This window comes from Hyalella azteca, unplaced genomic scaffold, assembly GCF_000764305.2.
Source record: "Hyalella azteca isolate HAZT.00-mixed unplaced genomic scaffold, Hazt_2.0.2 contig13490, whole genome shotgun sequence".
NCBI lineage: Eukaryota > Metazoa > Arthropoda > Malacostraca > Amphipoda > Hyalellidae > Hyalella > Hyalella azteca.
In genome coordinates this window covers 57381-76195 of record NW_025943411.1, presented here as the reverse complement: position 1 = coordinate 76195, position 18815 = coordinate 57381, and the positions used below count along the sequence as shown (strand labels likewise).

The 18815-nt window shown below is 37.8% G+C and overlaps 1 protein-coding gene across 1 annotated transcript; it reads left to right on the top strand.

The window, feature by feature from the left end:
* The first annotated feature begins 624 nt into the window (after nt 1–624).
* LOC108667592 (Golgi apparatus protein 1-like) lies at nt 625–18000 on the top strand. Its single transcript, XM_047883700.1, has 22 exons — nt 625–1223; nt 1819–1857; nt 2609–2773; nt 3252–3478; nt 4326–4485; nt 4994–5180; nt 6257–6408; nt 6441–6480; nt 7359–7474; nt 7899–8020; nt 9027–9291; nt 9642–9842; nt 11904–12035; nt 12370–12461; nt 12943–13009; nt 13424–13567; nt 14426–14591; nt 14694–14878; nt 15541–15660; nt 16380–16614; nt 17309–17415; nt 17923–18000. The coding sequence occupies exons 1-22, from the start codon at nt 858–860 to the stop codon at nt 17998–18000; spliced, it is 3366 nt and encodes a 1121-aa protein (XP_047739656.1). The 5' UTR covers nt 625–857.
* Nucleotides 18001–18815: the final 815 nt, after the last annotated feature.

The window sequence follows — 18815 nt, the reverse complement described above, 5'->3', positions numbered from 1 at the left end:
TCAATATTCACAGTAATAAACAGTAAATTGCGTCTTTTTCGATTGCGCATTCGAATGAAATATTCGTTAGCTGCGACGCAAGCTACACTCTTAATAGCCTTTTCAATTCACAATGAAACAAAGCAAGTTCATACCTTTAGCTGCAAGAGGTTTACGACGTAGATGCAGCCGATATTCCTCGAAAATACCCTTCATGAACCCAGCCACAGATTTAGAATCGTCGTTCATACCCTCCTGAAAGGTGAAACTTCAAATTACAATATAAATATGATAAGCAGGAGCCGGCAACAGTTTACACATTAAAAACCTTAAAGTATTGCTGAAATGAGGAAAACACAAATGCTGGTTCTGGAAAATTTGAATAAACTGATTTTTTACACAGCTTAATTTAAAAATTGTCTAACATTATAGAAGCGTGAAAGAATTCCGCAATTAGTGGCACTCACCATTGTCCGGAATGAATCCGCAAACGTAAAAAAGATTTTTGTCGTCGTGGCTCAGAATCAAGATAATAAACAACAAAGAATCTTCTATCTTTTATTAAAATATTTTTTGTCTGTAACATCAATAACAACCAAAATAAAATATTAATTAATTCATATGGTCATTAATAATAAAATTTTTTGCACTGGGCAGATCTTACGCGCCGCACCCAAACAAGAGCCGGCCACAAGTTACTCTCTCCTCGAGGCGAACGTCTACACTGAGCGAATCTTGTCCATTAAACTATCGTTAATCGAAAAACAGTGCAGCGATTATGCATGATGACTAGAGTTGAATGCATTTTGTAGCTGAAAACAATTGCCAGTTGTCTTTTTGACTAGTTAAGAAGGTTATTTTTCTAAATTACGAAAACAATGGAAAACTTGATGAAAACTAATGCTTTGACATGGTTTGCATTAGGAAATTTTCTTATTTATTGCTGTCTTTTGAATATTGAAGTTGAGAGTGTAGACCAGACTGGATTTAAACCTCAACAAAACCAAATTGGAATTGAAAGGTTCTCTCAAGATGAGCTGCATGGACAGAAGGAAATTCTACCCCTGCCTAATTTACCAGCAGTGAATGACAAATCATTAAATGGGGGATTGCCTATAGGACTCAGAAAGCCAACAGTGCCTCAATTGACAGAAGATCAAGAATGTAATCAAGAATTCAGAAATCTTTGTGGAAAAGAAGTAGTTGACAACTTTAGTTTGCTGATGTGCATTCAGAATAAGGGGGTGAGTTTTGCAGGAGAATAAATGATTTATAAAACAATGCTATAAACTTGATTCTTGATATCATATAAATTACCAGGCAGAACAGTTGATCATCTTTTAATTGTTTGATTGTCTTCCAAACTGGAATTTTATTTTGATACTGGTGGACTATTTTACATAGGTATTACTATTATGACACTGGCATGTTAGAACAAGAGTTTTACTAGCTATGGTTAGTTTTTGAGATAGGTTTGTGTAATTCTCCAATTTTTTTAATTTTTACTAGGGGAATTTTTTTACCTATTTGATTTGAAATGATTAATGAAATTGGCCTTGGTAGCCTGGTAGGTACCTAGTTTGGGTCCTTTTTGGGCAGTTTGAGGAGAAGATATTGGCTTTATGGAAATAAATTATCTCATAAGTGATGACTAAGCTCAATAAGCTGTTATAAAAATATCTTATTGCAGTGCCAAGTCAAGAAGCAATTATTAATACCATAAATTAATAATCTAATTTAAACTAATATTGCAATTATACAATTTTTCTATGATATGTTGTACTATAAGAGATATATGAAAGTTTAATTTTTTGTATTTATAAATATTTTATATTTCAGAGAAGTGAGAGCAATCTTCTAAGCCAAAAATGTCACCATGTAAGTATACAAGGAATACAATCAACTATCTTCTTTGTTGTTCACTTTTGATTTATAAAAATACTTGTAATTTTTGCTAATTTAATTGTTTTAAAAAATATATTTTTTAGCAATTAAAAAATGTACCTATGCATAATAGTAGAAAAAAATTTAAAAAGTATATTCTGTAATCTGTATAGGAAAATGTAATGATAGCATTGGAAAAAGTATAGTGAACTAGTGAAGTATGTAGAGGAAATTTTGATGTTGAGAATCTTTTTATTTTTGCATTCCTGAGAAATGCAATTAACATGTAGAAAGATTGTATGAAATACTTTGAAATGTGGAAAATGTATGGTATTGCAAAAGAAAGAAAGATTGAAATGCAAAAGAAAAGAAAGATTGCAATGCATGAGCTCTAAATAAATTATGGTGACATTAAATATACTGACATGACATATACTCTACATTCTTTGGAAAAGATCAAACGGGAGAATGTTATCTATATTTAAAACTTTACTAGCAGAGAAGGGAGGATTCAGACATGCAAGCAGCCGTTATGAAGATTTAAATCAATATTGGTTGATAAATTGGATGATTGATAAATTTTGTGCTTGTTGAAAGTTTTAAATGCTCAATGAATTTCTAATGGCTGCAAAAAAGGTTCATCCTAGTTTATTCATCTGATAATAATGTGCCATGAATGTATCATTGTTTCATAGTGCTGCAGAATCCTTTAAATTTTTTATTACCAAATACATTCTTTTTTCAGCTCTTGTGGTCCTATAAAATGAACATGACTGTTTCTGGCCGTGTGGAGAAGGTTGTGCAAGACTTGTGTGCTTCAGAGCTCAGTCGAGTGGAAATCCCATGCAAGAGTTCCTCTGTTCCTGGTCACGTTCTCACATGCCTCACTGAACACCTCAATGACTTACAAGTGAGTTTACGTTCTCTTAATTTAATATTCATTAAATGAGTCTACTGTTAACTCCTATTGTTAATTTAATCTAATTATATCTTCACCCTAAATATCCTGTAATTTATTGTTCTGGGGCCATACTTTCAGAACACGCTAAGTTAACGTAAGTACTTATGCTCCATTTTCTTGTCTATGATAGGTGGATTTTGCTTGAAAGGCTGTTGATGATTGGCTATTGAACTTACGATCTCTTAACTTTTTTTGAAAGTATGGCCCCTGAAGTGCATTGTCAAACTAAATTAATGTTCAAGTAATGATGGCATGATTACAAATCATCACTTGGTTTCATGATTTTTTATCCATAACTTCTCATTGAAATTTAAGTAACTTTCCTGAACTACTTTCATGCTTTTGTCTGATCATCTGATCAATTTTGTTTCTTCTTTTCTTTCATTAATGAATTCAATAACATCTGGAACAAAATTTTGTTTTTCAGGATGAAAAATGCCATCAGTATCTGATCAAAATAGCTGCTATCATCTTCAGTGACTACCGGCTAGTGAGCCACATGACGGAGAGCTGTAGCCAAGACATAGAACAGCAGCAGTGTGGCAGACTACAGCCTCTTGTTGAGCCTTCGTCTCACTCACAGGGCTTTGTTATCGAGTGCCTTAGTAGGAATGCTGATAAATTGTCAACTGAATGCCACCAGCAAATTCTCAGGTGAATAATTATACTACACTAGCATCAAATATATCTCTTGCTATTCATTTTATTAGACGTCTTACTAGTTTCAAATTTAAGGATATGTTTCCCAAGCTGAAATATTTTTCTTTACCTTACCACCAGCCTTTCCAATTCGTGTCCTTGAGTTATGAATAATATTTAAAAAATATAACTCAGTACTCACTGCAGTGAGTGACAGAGAGCACATTTTCTCGTCGACAAAAACTTGAGGTCACGGACGGACAGACGGACATGGCGAGCACAATAGTGCATTTTTTTCCATAAATGAGAAAATGCGCTAAAAATGAAGCATCTAGCTATGCTAACATGAAAAAATTCCATAAACAACTAGGTAATTAAATTAGGGACTGACCAAAAGCTAGTTATATAAACCTGGTATCATCATTTTTCTTTGAGAAAGTACAACTTTTTATGCTATGAATGTTAACATGGAGTCCTTTTTTTCAACATAATTATGTTAGTAAAAGATTTTCTCTTGCTATTCATTTTATTAGACGTCTTACTAAATTTGAGGATATATTTCCCAAGCTGAAATTTTTTTCTTTAACTTACCAACTGCCTTTCCAATTCGTGTCTTTGAGTTATGAATAACATTTAAAAAATGAAGCATCTAGCTGTGCTAACATGAAAAAATTCCATAACTACTAATTAAATTAAGGACTGACCAAAAGCTAGTTATGTAAACCTGGTATCATCATTATTTTTTGAGAAAGCACAACTTTTTTTATGCTATGAATGTTAACATGAAATTTGCTTCCAACGTAATTATGTGAGTAATAGATTATTATGTAATAGTGATTCTAATAGTTTGCTGATATTTCAGACTGGCGGAACTTCAAGCTGATGACTTTCATTTGGATCGCCCTCTTTATTTCGCCTGCCGCGACGACAGAGAAAACTTTTGCCGCAACGTGCGAGCGGGGCATGGTCGCGTGTACAAGTGCCTCATGAAGCACAAGCTGGAGCGAACCATGAGCAAAGAGGTACCGTAGTAGACGCTTTAAATTTTCATTTTCACTTGGTGGTATTAATCAGCAAAGTTGATCAACTTTGGGAATAAGTCTACTGTTTTATGATAAATCCTCTTGCTTATAAAACGATTAGCTGGTTTCAACCTATGAGTTTGTAAGCATTTATGTCTTCACTCAAATACCCTAAAGGACACGTCTATATTTTTGCATAACATTTCCACGAACTCTTAAAATTATCAACACGTAAAGTTTTCAGTTCCTTTCACAAAAATGACGCATCATCTCAAAGTATTTACTTGTACAGTGAATATTATAAAGATGAAGAACCATTATCATGTCAGTTAAATTGTTTAAGGATACTCTGAACAATCAATCCGTCTTGTACCTTCACATTGTCTTCTTCTAGCTTCAAATTAGCTTTTCGCGCCTGCGAGTTTAATGCACATGTAAAGGAATACTCCCTGAAATTATCTGTGTATATATTATTTAAACAATAAATTTATATTATTCATGTATACAGTGCGCGGAGCAGCTGAGCAACCGTCAGCGTCTGATCCAAGAAGACTACCAAGTGTCCAAGGGGCTCGCCAAGGCCTGCCGCGCGTCCATCCAGAGCCTCGACTGTCGGCAGAAGGTCAGGGAGGGACTGGGGCACTCCGTGAAGCTCTCAGCCATCCTGCTGTGTCTTGAGGGCGGACTCAGGAAAGGTGAGCCTGAACTTTTTAGCGCATTTTCTCATTTATGGAAAAAATGCACTATTGTGCTCGCCATGGCCGTCCGTCCGTCCGTCTGTCTGTCTGTCTGTCCGTCTGTCCGTGACCTCAAGTTTTCGTCCACGAGAAAATGTGCTTTCTGTCACTCACTGCAGTGAGTACTGAGTTATATTTTTATATATTGTGAAAGTTTGAAAAACATAGAACAAATAGTTTACATGTCTCAAGATATTGTTCGCTCTCAACGCCTAGACTAATGTAATTTTTCATAAGGTCACCATAATGTGTTGTCAAGAGAGGAATTGAAGCCTCTGTAATTATTGTGACACGATGGCTACTCTATTTCTAAGTGCTAAGTATTTAAATAACGTATATCAATAGTCTTCAGGTACTGACACGTTGATTATAGTATAATATTATTGATTGAATACTATTTCCAGGTGCGAGTATTGAAACAACATATATCAATGTTCTTCAGGGACTTATAAGTTGATTATAGTAGAATGGTATTGACTGAATACTATTTCCAGGTGCGAGTATTGAAATAACGTATATCAATAGTCTTCAGGTACTGACACGTTGATTATGGTATAATATTCTTGAATGAATACAATTTTCAGGTGCGAGTATTGAAATAACGTATATCAATGTTCTTCAGGGACGTACACGTTGATTATAGTAGAATAGTATTGACTGAATACCTACTATTTCCCGGTGCGAGTATTGATACAACGTATCATTAGTTTTCAGGTATTGACATGTTGATTATAGTACCTATAATATTATTGATTGAATATTATTTCCAGGTTCGAGTATTGAAATAACATATCAATCGTCTTCAAGTATTGTCATGTTGATTATAGTACATTAGTATTGACTGAATACTATTCCCAGGTGAGAGTATTGATACAACGTATTATTAGTCTTCAGGTATTGTCATGTTGATTAGAGTACATTAGTATTGACTGAATATTATTCTTAGGTGCGAGTATTGATACAGCGTATCATTAGTCCTCAGGTATTGTCATGTTGATTACAGCACAATAGTATTGACTAAATATTATTCCCAGGTGAGAGTATTGACACAACGTGCCAGGAAGAGATGCTGAACCACCGCCGCATGCTGCTAGAAGACTACCAACTCACGCCCGACCTCGTGGTGGCCTGCAAGACGGAGCTCAAGCGCTTCTGTGGCGGAGGTCTCGTACTTAAATTCTGTCCATAATTAATGAACAAAATAATTTACTTTTCGTGGTGGCCTGCAAGACGGAGCTCAAGCGCTTCTGTGGCGGAGGTCTCATACTAAATTCTGTCCATAATTAATGAACAAAATAATTTACTCTCAAGCTTATCAATATACCAATGATTGACTCTGAGAACTTGGAAAAGAGTGTAAAAAGTAATTTTTTGAGAAATTATCATTGCTCACAATTAATTTGCTTATTTGTCATTAAGAAGTGTACAAATTCGTTTTTTTTCACGCACTTTCGTAGTTTGCCTTTTTGGAAATACATATATACGGGAATAATTTGGCAGCGTTATGGGCATAACTTCTATTTTACTTTAATGATTTGATAGTTATAGTTTCTATTATAAACGTAAAACTTCGTTTTTGATATTCATAAGGGTTTTAAAAGCTGCATTTGGTATGATATGTGGCGCTGTTTAAAACATTAAATTTTTTCTTGAATAATATGTATTTTAACATTTTTTATTATTGAAATCCTCAAGACATATGTTGCTATAAATTACTACAATTGTTTGTCTATTTTTAAATAAATCTTGAAAAAATTTCTTTTAATTGTTTCAATTTTTAATATCACGAAAAAATGTCTATTTTTTCGTGATATTTGTCAGTACGTTTTATTTTATTCTAAGATGACGCAATATCCCACCAGAAATCTGACATTAAATCAACGTTTAATTAAACATTATTAGGTTAAATTGACGTTAATTCAACGTGGTTTCAACGTCATTTGCCTGATGTTAACTCATGTTTGATGTACCGTAAACTATTGATTAAGTTAAATTGACGTTAATTCAACGTGGTTTCAACGTCATTTGCCTGATGTTAACTCATGTCTGATGTAAACAATTGATTAAATTAAATTGACGTTAATTCAACGTCATTTGCCTCATGTTAACTCATGTCTGCTGTAAACCATTAAGCAGGCAAGGAGCTGGGCGGCCGCACCCTGCACTGCCTCATGAAGCACGCGCGCCAGCGACCTAAGGTCACCAGGGAGGGTCTTGAGGCCACGCCGGTGTCGCCCCAGTGCCGCAGGCAGGCAAGTTTTTTTCAAGGGTTCTTATAATCATTCCGAATTTATATGGTTCAATTTAAATTAAATCATTTTTCTGGAAGGTGTCTGAAAGATTTTTCCGGCTCAAATTAAATAATCCTTTCTGGAAGACGCCAGAATTTTTTTGCGTTTTTTTACGCATTTTCTCATTTATGGAAAAAAGGCGCTATTGTGCTCGCCATGTCCGTCTGTCCGTGACTTCACGTTTTCGTCGATGAGAAAATGCGCTCTCTGTCACTCACTGCAGTGAGTCCTGAGTTATATTTTTTGCGCGCTAGAAGTGTGATCAAGATATATTATAGGTATTGACTAAGTGCACAATGAAAAANACTAAGTGCACAATGAAAAAATCTATTTATTCAGCAATTTAATTCAACCCGAATGCATTCATACATAGTGTTGGTGACAGGTGGAGGACGCAGTGAAGGTGAGCGATGCTGGAGAAGACTGGCGCATTGACCCTGTCCTACACGAGGCTTGCCAGCCTGTGGTGGAGAGGGCGTGTCCTACGCTGCTCGGTGGACAAGCCAGGTCAGTCAATTTGTACAAGGACGTTCATATATGTACCACTAACCTCTTGTACTAATATATACATACTAATCTATTTGTACCAATCTCCTTTACTAATCTATACGTACGGGACTAATCTGTTCATACTAATCTCTTTTACTAATCTATAAGTAATAATCTGTTGTAAAATTCTCGGATTGCGATGAATTCTTGTGCTTTATCTGGCTATTCACGTGCGTGATATGAGTTATTAGAAAAAAACTTATGTGGCCCGAAAATTATTGACGTAACATAACCAAAAATTGTTATTAACATAACCTAACTATTAGGTTTGTATTTAAATTTTAGGTTTGTATTTAAATTATTAGGTTTGTATTTAAATTTTACATATTATAATTCGTAAATGTCTCCTCAATTCGCCAAGAGATGCACGGCAGGAATGTGGCTCTGAACTAGTATATCAAATATTAGTATTAAAATCACTTGGCTGCTTAAGTCGCAAATTTACCAGGAATTTAAAAGTAAAGAAAATAGCCAAAAAGTTCACCATTTCTTATAAGAGAAAACGTTTCGGAGTCCAGCTCCATCGTCAGTTCAAAACCTAGAACACAGGTACAAACAATTGGCAGCCTAAAATTCACATGTGAATTTTAGGCTACGACTCCGAAACGTTTTCTCTTATAAGAAATGGTGAACTTTTTGGCTATTTTCTTTACTTTTAAATTCCTGGTATCAAATATTGTTCCCTGCAGAATATCTCTCGACAGTTTGATTACAACTCTGTTCCCTTACCACCACCAGAGTGATGCGGTACTTGATCCGTCCTCTCGGGACGATATCTCGTATCAAATATTGTTCCCTGCACAATATCTCTCGACAGTTTTATTACAACTCTGTTCCCTTACCACCACCAGAGTGAAGCTATACTTGATACGTCCTCTCGGGACGATATCTCGTATCAAATATTGTTCCCTGCACAATATCTCTCGACAGTTTGATTGCAACTCTGTTCCCTTACCACCACCAGAGTGATGCGCTGCTTGATCCGCCATCTGGGGACGCCCATCATGACGGGCCAGTGCGAGACAGCGCTGCTGGAGATCCAGTATTTCGTGGCTCGTGACTGGAAGCTGGACCCGCAGCTTTACTCCGCCTGCTACGACGACTCGGTCAACAAATGTCATGCCAAAACTACCTGGGCGACTCAGGGGCAAGACACGGACCCTGAGAGAGGCGTCTTAGTGCTGCCATGCCTGTTCAGGCACATTTATCACCCTGACCCCAAGCACAAGGTGTGGCTTGAGGCTTCGTTTGCCACGTTGATTAGTAATTTCCAGCCTTAAACTGTTTTATTCGGTTCATTTCCTCCCCATTGTAACTTTTTAATAACTAATTGAAGAGAGATGCGAATGTGTATGTTATTTATGTAGGTATGTAATTTGATTTATTGATGTGGATAGTAACTACCTTTGCCACCACATCAAGGCATGAGTGGTAAATTTTTTTATGTTGATAGTCACTACCCTTGCCACCACATCAAGTAATGAGTGTAATGAGTGGTAAGATTTGTTTATGTTGCTAGTCACCCTTGCCGCCGTCTACCTCAAGGCATGAGTGGTAAAATTAAGACGTTTGTCCGCAGATCAGCGACGCGTGCAGCGAGGAGGTGCGGCGCGTGATGCACGAGCGCTCAGCGTACGTAGACCTGCATCCTGAGATCGAGGCGTCGTGCATGCCTCACCTGGCGACCCTCTGCTCCCAGCGCACCCAGCCTGGCGAGGAGCTGCTGTGTCTGCAGGAGAACCTCGAAAGGTGCGTTCTGTTCACGTACGAACTGCTTATGGTGGCAGTCGTTCACTATTATTATAGTTATTATAGTTGAACTATGCAAAATATTATTAAAATAACGGTGCGTTATGTTCCTGTATGAGATGCTTATGCTGGCAGTCGTTCACTGTTATTATTGTTGAAGTATGCGAAATATCATTAAAATATTCAATGAAGCTGAAATACTTCGAGAAAGTGGCATATTATTATAGTTGTACCATGCAAACTATTATTAAAATATTCAATGAAGCTAAAATACTTCGAGAAAGCCCATATTATTATAGTTGAACTATGCAAACTATCATTAAAATATTCAAGGAAACTGTCACTTGAGCAGCTAAGCTCAAAACTTGAAGAAATGAAATGAAATTTTTCGTTAGAACATTTGTTAGATTTTGTAAACTGTTTGTTTGCAGTGTTGCTTCGCATTGACAAACCATTTTAAAAACAGAAAAATCTTTCAGCGTGTCAAACTCTTTTGAATGAATCTCAAATTATTAGGAATGAATTGCCACTTGATGGTCACATTTCTGTACCACTACAAGGAATTCCATGCAAATAGAATACTACTTCCCTTTCCTCATTCTCGGAACCATCTTTTGACGGGAGACCGTAGGATGCAAGACCTGAGACTGCATTTTATGTCGACCATTTAACTTTTTTTTGTAGCCACTATTTCTCACTTAAATTCATATGATTAACTAGAGCCTATACATTTTTCAACATTCTCTTCATTTGCACTTTTTAAAAATAAGAATAACTGGCAATGAATTTTCTACACTTGAAGTAGCCTTTTTAAAAATAAGAATAGCTGGCAATGAATTTTCTACACTTGAAGTAGCCTTTTTAAAAATATCTGGTCACCAGGCCTTTAGAAACGGAAGCAATGATGATGGTTAATTTATAAGTTGAATAAGAGTTAAGCTTTGGTTTACTGACGGTAGGTAACTCTTCACCAGGTTTGTAGATACGAACAGCAATGATATAGTGAAATATTGCATTCTTTCATTATCAATTTTGAATTCTTAATTGAAATTTCTCGCACATTATACTTACACTCCTCTAATCGACTTTGAATAAACTTAATTACCACCAAAATGGTTGTCCCACTTGAGTTCTTACATACAATCCTGTCACACATCAAACTGTCGCATTTAATTGATTATAAATTTGGTTAAATTTATTTGGTCCCACTAGAGTACTTTCATTTTATTCTTTCACAGATCACACTTTTCCATTGCCTCATCAACAAGCTTGATTTACATAGAAATGATTCTCCCAATTAAGTTCTCGCAAACAATCCTTTCACATGTAGCACTTTTGCATTGATGATATTGTAAACTTGATTAACACCACAATGATTTCCCAACTTGAAATCATGAACTTTAATATTTTTTTTTATCTTTCCGCTGAATTAATTATATATTTGATCAACACCACAATGATTTTTCCAACTTGGAGTCTTGAAATTAATTTTTTCGTAAATCTTACCACTGAATTACATATTTGATTAACACTATAATGATTTTCAAACTGGAGTCTTCAATCTTGAAATTAATTTTTCCGTAAATCTTTCCACTGAATTATATATTTGATTAACACCGCAGTGATTTCCCAACTTAAAGTCTTGAACTTTACTTTTTCATAAATCTTTACACTGAATTTATTATATATTTGATTAACTCTACAATGATTTCCCAACTTGATGTCTTGAAATTAATTCTTTTGTTAAATCTTTCTACTGAATTAATTATATATTTGATTAGCACTGCAATGATTTCGTAGCTTCAAGTCTTGAACTTAATTTTTTCGCAAATCATTCCATTGAATTAATTATATACACTGTTAGAAAAATTACCGTTGACGGTATTACCGGCGTTTCAGTGGCCGGTCGGTACGTGAAAAGAAACACCGTGTCGCCGTTTTTATTCTAATTTAACACTAGAAATCCGTAAGACATCTGATAAAAACGGCGAAACAGTTTATTTTCACGGGGCGACCGGCCACTAGAACGCCAGTGGGACCGTTTTTTCTAACCGTGTATTTGATCAACACCACAATGGTTGCCTCACTTTAGGTATGCGCGGCCGAGTCTCGGCAGGGCAGCAGTGGGCCTGAAGGCTCTGTCATGGAGTGCCTCGTGCGCAACAAGAACAACCCCGTCGTCAGGGAGAACAACAAGTGCAGGGCTGTCATCGAGAGCTTCCAGGTGTAACTTAACCTCTTATCAGGAAATTCATTCCATGCTCATAACTGCACGCTTTTTTATTCAGCCAATTTAACTGCTGAAAATATCTGACATAGAATTTTGCCTGATCGTGGCAAATATAGTGGACATGGCTTAGAAATAACATACCGGTACCCATGAAATGTGCACTCTGTAATAAGCTAAATTTAAATTTTAAAACATTTAAAGGGAAATTAAACTAAACAGGTTTTGGTTAAGTATTGTTGGAAAAAGTCAGTTCCGGCATGAGTAAAAATTTAATAATCAGCATCGCCGCATCATTGCTCACTAACTAATTTCTTTAATGGGTGTGCAGGTTGTGTCTCTGAAGGAGGTCTCGTTCAGTCCCAAATTCAAGCGCGAATGTCACAGCAACGTCGCTAAATTCTGCAGTAATTCTAAGAGCAAGTAAGATCTACAGCACTAGATTTTTGTTATTATATACCTTTTCAGCACAACGGACACTTGTGTATCAATTGAACCAACCTTAACTAAATAGATAGCCATTCATTCAAACATCATTTAATCAAGTGCACTGAGGATTTCTAAGCACTTCGTTGCTCCAATTTGTTTTCTAATGCTAAGTTCCTTGTTTTGTGCTCGATTCTAAGCGATCGAAGAGTTGAGTCATTTCTGAACACTATACAGTGTGAGAAACAAATTTTTTCAATAAAAGTGACCAATATTGAACTATTTCGATATAAGTGGGGAATCTGTTAAAAGAATCCATTCTGAATGGCATGAATACATTTTTAGTTGAAATAACTTTCTATAAATATGGTTGTGTATCTGTGAAAATACTTGCTGTACGAAAATCTAGAATTTATGAATGGTTACTTATCTTGCTAATTCATCAGACTTGTGAGTTATCAAAAGCTTGAATGTGCAGGAAGGAGGTCGTGGATTGCCTCAGCAAGCATGTCCGCGACGAAATTCTACGCGACGATCGACCACAGGTGAAACATTTTAATTCTTTCTTAATATGTGGCTAGACAGAATTACTGGTTTGCTATCACTTCAACAGGATTACTAGTTTGCCAACACTCTAACAGGGTATTTAAATAATTAATTGTTAGCTATTATTTACTCTTGCAAGCAAACTTTGTAAAAATTTTTTCGTGTTTTATTGAAATTATCTTAGTAGGCCTAATATTCTGTGCTTATGCTGCGCTTTTAAATACCGGTAGTAATTGTATTGGTTAAATTGTTATGTACATGTAAGCTTTTTGTTGAAATTTGAAGAGCATTCGTGAGAGTGCAACAAGATGACATACTTGGTTCAACTTTATGGTGAAATATGAAGAGTGCTTATGAGCTGACATAATAACATCATAATAAATTGATATTAATATAATGAATAACTTGTGCAGATATCAGGTGGCTGCCGTGCCCAGCTGCGCAACCTGCTGCTGCAGCGACACTCGACCTTAGCGCTGGACCCTGAGCTGCAGGGCATGTGCGGCTTAGATATCAAACTCCACTGCGCCGACGTTCCTCTCAACGTGCCTGGAGCTGTACGTGCTTGCTGCTTCCAGTCAGCTTGCACTTCTTGAGTTGCGTGCTTGCTGCGTACAGTCAGCTTGCATTTCTTGAGTTGCATGCTTGCTGCGTACAGTCTGCATGCATTTAATGTGTTGCATAGTTGCTGCGTACAGTCTGCATGCATTTAATGTGTTGCGTGGATGCTGCATACAGTCTGCATGCATTTCTTGTGTTGCATGCTTGCTGCGTACAGTCTGCATGCATTTCTCAAGTTGCGTGCTTGCTGCGTACAGTCTGCATGCATTTCTCGAGTTGCGTGCTTGCTGCATACAGTCTGCATGCGTTTATTGTGTTGCGTGCTTGCTGCGTAGAATCTGCATGCATTTCTTGAGTTGCGTGCTTGCTGCGTACAGTCTGCATGCATTTCTTGAGTTGCATGCTTGCTGCGTACAGTCTGCATGCATTTACTGTGTTGTATGCTTGCTGCATACAGTCTGCATGCATTTCTTGAGTTGCATGCTTGCTGCGTACAGTCTGCATGCATTTACTGTGTTGTATGCTTGCTGCATACNCTGCCTCAAGGTGAGCTGACCTGCCTCAAGGTGAGCTGACCTGCCTCAAGGTGAGCTGACCTGCCTCAAGGTGAGGTGACCTGCCCTACGTGCTGACCTGCCCGACGTGCTGACCTGCCTCAAGGTGAGCTGACCTGCCTCAAAGTGAGGTGACCTGCCCGACGTGCTGACCTGCCTTACGTGCTGACCTGCCTCAAGGTGAGGCGACCTGCCCGACGTGCTGACCTGCCTCAAGGTGAGGTGACCTGCGTGAACTGCCTGAAAGTGCGCCATCGTTCATGTGTACAGTACGTGACTTATGGGTGGTTTTGTGTGCAGAAATACAAGGACGAGCCGATGTTTGACAGTCAGTGCCGACGCGTGGTGGTGGGGCGGATGGTGGAGCAGAACAGCGACGCGAGACTCAACCCTGCGCTGCTGCACGCCTGCGACCAGATGATCAAACTGCGCTGCCCTAACGTCAACCTGCCCGACGTGCTGACCTGCCTCAAGGTGAGCTGACCTGCCCGACGTGCTGACCTGCCTCAAGGTGAGCTGACCTGCCTCAAGGTGATCTGACCTGCCCGACGTGCTGACCTGCCTCAAGATGATGACAGTCAGTGCCGACGCGTGGTGGTGGGGCGGATGGTGGAGCAGAACAGCGACGCGAGACTCAACCCTGCGCTGCTACACGCCTGCAATGTCGACATCCCCCGCCACTGCTCCAAGATCTTCCAGGAGATGAAGAGCTCCAAGACTGAGTTCAACGGCAAGCTCGTTGCATGCCTTCAGGTGGATAACTATCTCAGCCAGTTATTTGTTTTTAAGTTTCCCATCGAAATATTAGATTCTTAAAGAGTAAGCTGCCGTCTGAAAATGCCAAAGAGTGAAAATTACCCTCGTTTTAGCACGACCAATGTTGAAAAAGAAATATATTTGCAGTTAAGCCATTAGATATTGTACAAACAGTTCGCGCAGCATAAACTATGCTCATTCGATTCCTCATCATTGCCCTGGCACTCAATTTGAGTGACCCAAGAGTTAGACGTCGCTGCTTGCAGGCAGAGTTTCCGACACGTTTTCATCTTGACAATCATAGAACAACTAGCTCAAGATTTTAATATCATTACCGTACTTCCGTAGAATCATTTAAAATCCAACTAACTGGCTTACGTTGGCTTTAACTCACTCTAATGTTGTTGTTGTTGTAATTGCCCATCCTGGTAGTGGCGACTAGGTAAGGGAGGAGGTGATAGGTCAGTTTTTTCCGGGCCCTCGGTGCCACTGGTAGCCATCACTGGCTCGCTGACCCGCCAGAACCATTTGATTGCATTACACAACACCCTGGACAAGCCAGGTACTCATTTATCACACTCTAACTCACATTGACTCTAACTCACTCTAATCACATTGATGGGTATATTCTTTGTATTGATGACACGTTGTATGTGCAGAGCGCTCTGGCGCACCAGTCGCTGACCCCGGCGTGCGCGGGGCAGGTGGTGCAACGCACCAGGGAGGCTGCACTCAACTACAAGATGGATGCTCAGCTCGCTGATGCTTGCGGCGAAGAGGTGACCTATACCTACTACTTCAGATCTTTCATATCCTACTTCAAATGAAGTAGGATTATCCTCCTTCAAATGAAGTAGGATGATCCTACTTCATATACTATCAAATGTAGGAACCGTTTTCAAAGTGGATCATATTCTCTATCGTTTCGGGGCAATCGCACCAGCAGACAAGTGCTGTTGAAGCGACATCAGTTGGTGCCATTGCCTAGAATTGGGGCTGTTTGTGTAATTGTTTGTGTAATTTGATCGTGTGTAAAAGAGGAGTTCTGCTCTGACGACTGGCGATAGATAGTGAATGATTTTGCCTGCACTCCTGTGTCGTGTCCTAGCTTATTACCACCTACTTGATAGTAGCTTAGATTTAGTTGTTACCACCGAATTTGCGTGCATTTTAAGGAGGCCCTCTACGATTGATTGGCTTGCTCAAACGATTGAGTCAAGCTTTTGATCAAAATGATTGACCGTGCTGAGAATCTTTTAAGCATGCAGTTTTTTGTAGACTAGTGTGCATTGTTATTTTGGGACACCGTTTGTCGACGTCATGCCAATGTACATCATCTGCAATAAGAATGATCGGAACGAAAGCCTGATAATTTATAGCCCGCTTATTCCATTGCAGATAGGACAATGAAAAAGTCAAACAATCGCTCATATATTATCCAGGTACTGAAATTATTGACTTATAGTGAACTAAAAATTGTCTATTCTTGCTGGTACAGGTAAAGATGCTGTGCCACAATGAGGCTGCTGAAGAAGAAGCAGGAGTGGCTGGCGCCGTGGAGGAGTGCCTCAAGCTGGCGCTGGAGCAGAACAGACTTGAGGTGCCCGCGTGTAAGCAGCACATTGCTGACATCATCGAGAGTCAGCACATTGACATCCATGCTGATCCTCTCCTACATGAGACCTGCGGCGTCGATGACGTCAAGTTTTGTGCTGACCAGGAGAACGGCAAGCGTGAGTTACGCTCACGGGATACGCGTATAAACTTTTACTAAATTGACGAGTTGACTATCAATCACGGGATAAGCGTATAAACCTATACTAAATTGACGAGTTGACTATCAATCACGGGATAAGCGTATAAACCTATACTAAATTGACGAGTTGACTATCAATCACAGGATACGCGTATAAACTTTTACTAAATTGTCGAGTTGACAATCAATCACGGGATAAGCGTATAAACCTATACTAAATTGTCGAGTTGACTATCAATCACGGGATACGCGTATAAACCTATACTTAATTGACAAATTGCATCAATTTGACTAAAGTGCAGCAATATTGGTGTAAGAGTCAAGGCGACAAATATTGTACCGCTAATATGTTTTTTTTTGCGATTGTGTTGAAAATTAATTTTAAAAATTTTGTTGAATTAAGCGCAAGTGAAGCACATGTTTTCGTCTTTCTAAAAAATTTAATGAAAAAACGCGAAGTAGTCAGAGCATTCAATATACACATTTTTTTCTGAAACTAGCTTTGTCATCAATTTCTTTTAGACGTTGACTTTTGTGATTTCATAGTATACAGTCTTATATTGTTCTGTTATTTATTTATCTTTATATATTTACTTGTTTTGAGTTCGTTTCACAGACCTCAGTCACAATTTAAATTTCATCTTAACTCATTTGGGTTGAAATTTGTGCAGATTTGTCGTGCTTGTTCGAGGTACTGGATCGGAACCATGCCGGTCTAGAGCGAGCGTGTCGAGAGATGCTGTTCACGAGGCGTAAGCTCTTCCAGCAAGCTATGAGGGTGAGATTGATTTACTTACGCTTGCTTATTTATTATTAAACTTTAATAATATTAATATTAAACTTATTGAGCTGTGTGTATAAACAAAATCAATAGATAATTTGCCATGAACGGAAGAATAACTAAGGTATGTACTACTTATGATATATATAACTTGATTTGATTTTACTTTTAGTTCTATCTGATAGAAAGTTCACTGTTTGAAAATTACCGTAATTTGTTGGTAAGATTATCCCAACTAAAGATAATTAATACTAACGAAAAATTCCCGTTCATTATAAGAAAGTACCTATCTTTGTAATTACTGGATGATTCTATTCAAATATTCTTCACAAGATGAGGTTTAGAAACTTCTTGCCTTTGCATGTGCCGTCTCCAGAGTTGAATATATGGTCCATTTACCATGTAAAAACCAAGTTATTTCCTAATATCACAATAAAATATTCGAGATATCACCTCTATCACTCTATAGAGACATGATATGCCCTGCTGCATCTCCCATCTTAGAGACATGATATGCCCTGCTACATCTCTCATCTCAGAGACATGATATGCCCTGCTGCATCTCCCATCTTAGAGACATGATATGCCCTGCTGCATCTCCCATCTTAGAGACATGATATGCCCTGCTACATCTCTCATCTCAGAGACATGATATGCCCTGTTACATCTCTCATTTCAGAGACAGTTAAGGATACCTTCAACATTTACCATCATCAATATCAACCTCTATAATATCAACCAACATCGGTGAAAATATCTAACATTCAGAGTTCATTCGTATATACCGAAACTCTAGAATTCATTATTATACATAATTCTTGTTAAATTTAAACAAACACCACAAAATCGGAGTTGGGTTTCTGAGTACTTCAAATAACTTTGGAAGTTCAATGTTCAGAAATTGTAGCTCTGCTAAAAAAAAAAAATTAGTTTAACTGAAAAATAAGTTTGAGCTTAACCTTAATTGAATTGTGACCTACTTTAACAGAAAATGATGCAGCTCCTGGAAAAAAAAACACTGAAATTCTCGTATTTTTAGCTTTAATGGGGCGATACCTGTGATCTTTTCACAGCAAAGGTTCTTTTATAGTTTATTAATTCATTAAATTAATCCTTGCATCAATGAAGCGGCATGTGTACACATTCAAGCAACACATTCAGTTTTCTATAAATATATGAATTTTTGTGGACTATTCTTTGCTTTTAAATTTTTAGTCAACTTGCGATTTAAGCAAATAAGTAACATTAATACTTCAACACATTCAGGGACTGGAAATAACTTACGCCGCTAAGCATTATCGTCATTACCAGGCTGAAGTCAAATACAATGTAATTTGCAAACTCCGCCTTAATTAATGCTTTATGCGATCTCCTATTGGTGTATCATAAGCTCTTTA

Excerpts from the sequence above, each read along its gene's own strand:
- LOC108667592 (XM_047883700.1), top strand. The coding sequence starts at position 858 with ATGGAAAACTTGATGAAAACTAATGCTTTGACATGGTTTGCATTAGGA. Across the intron at positions 6,481-7,358 it reads CAAGCGCTTCTGTGGCGGAG|GCAAGGAGCTGGGCGGCCGC; the intron begins GTCTCATACTAA and ends ACCATTAAGCAG. Across the intron at positions 14,592-14,693 it reads CCTGCCCGACGTGCTGACCT|ATGATGACAGTCAGTGCCGA; the intron begins GCCTCAAGGTGA and ends ACCTGCCTCAAG.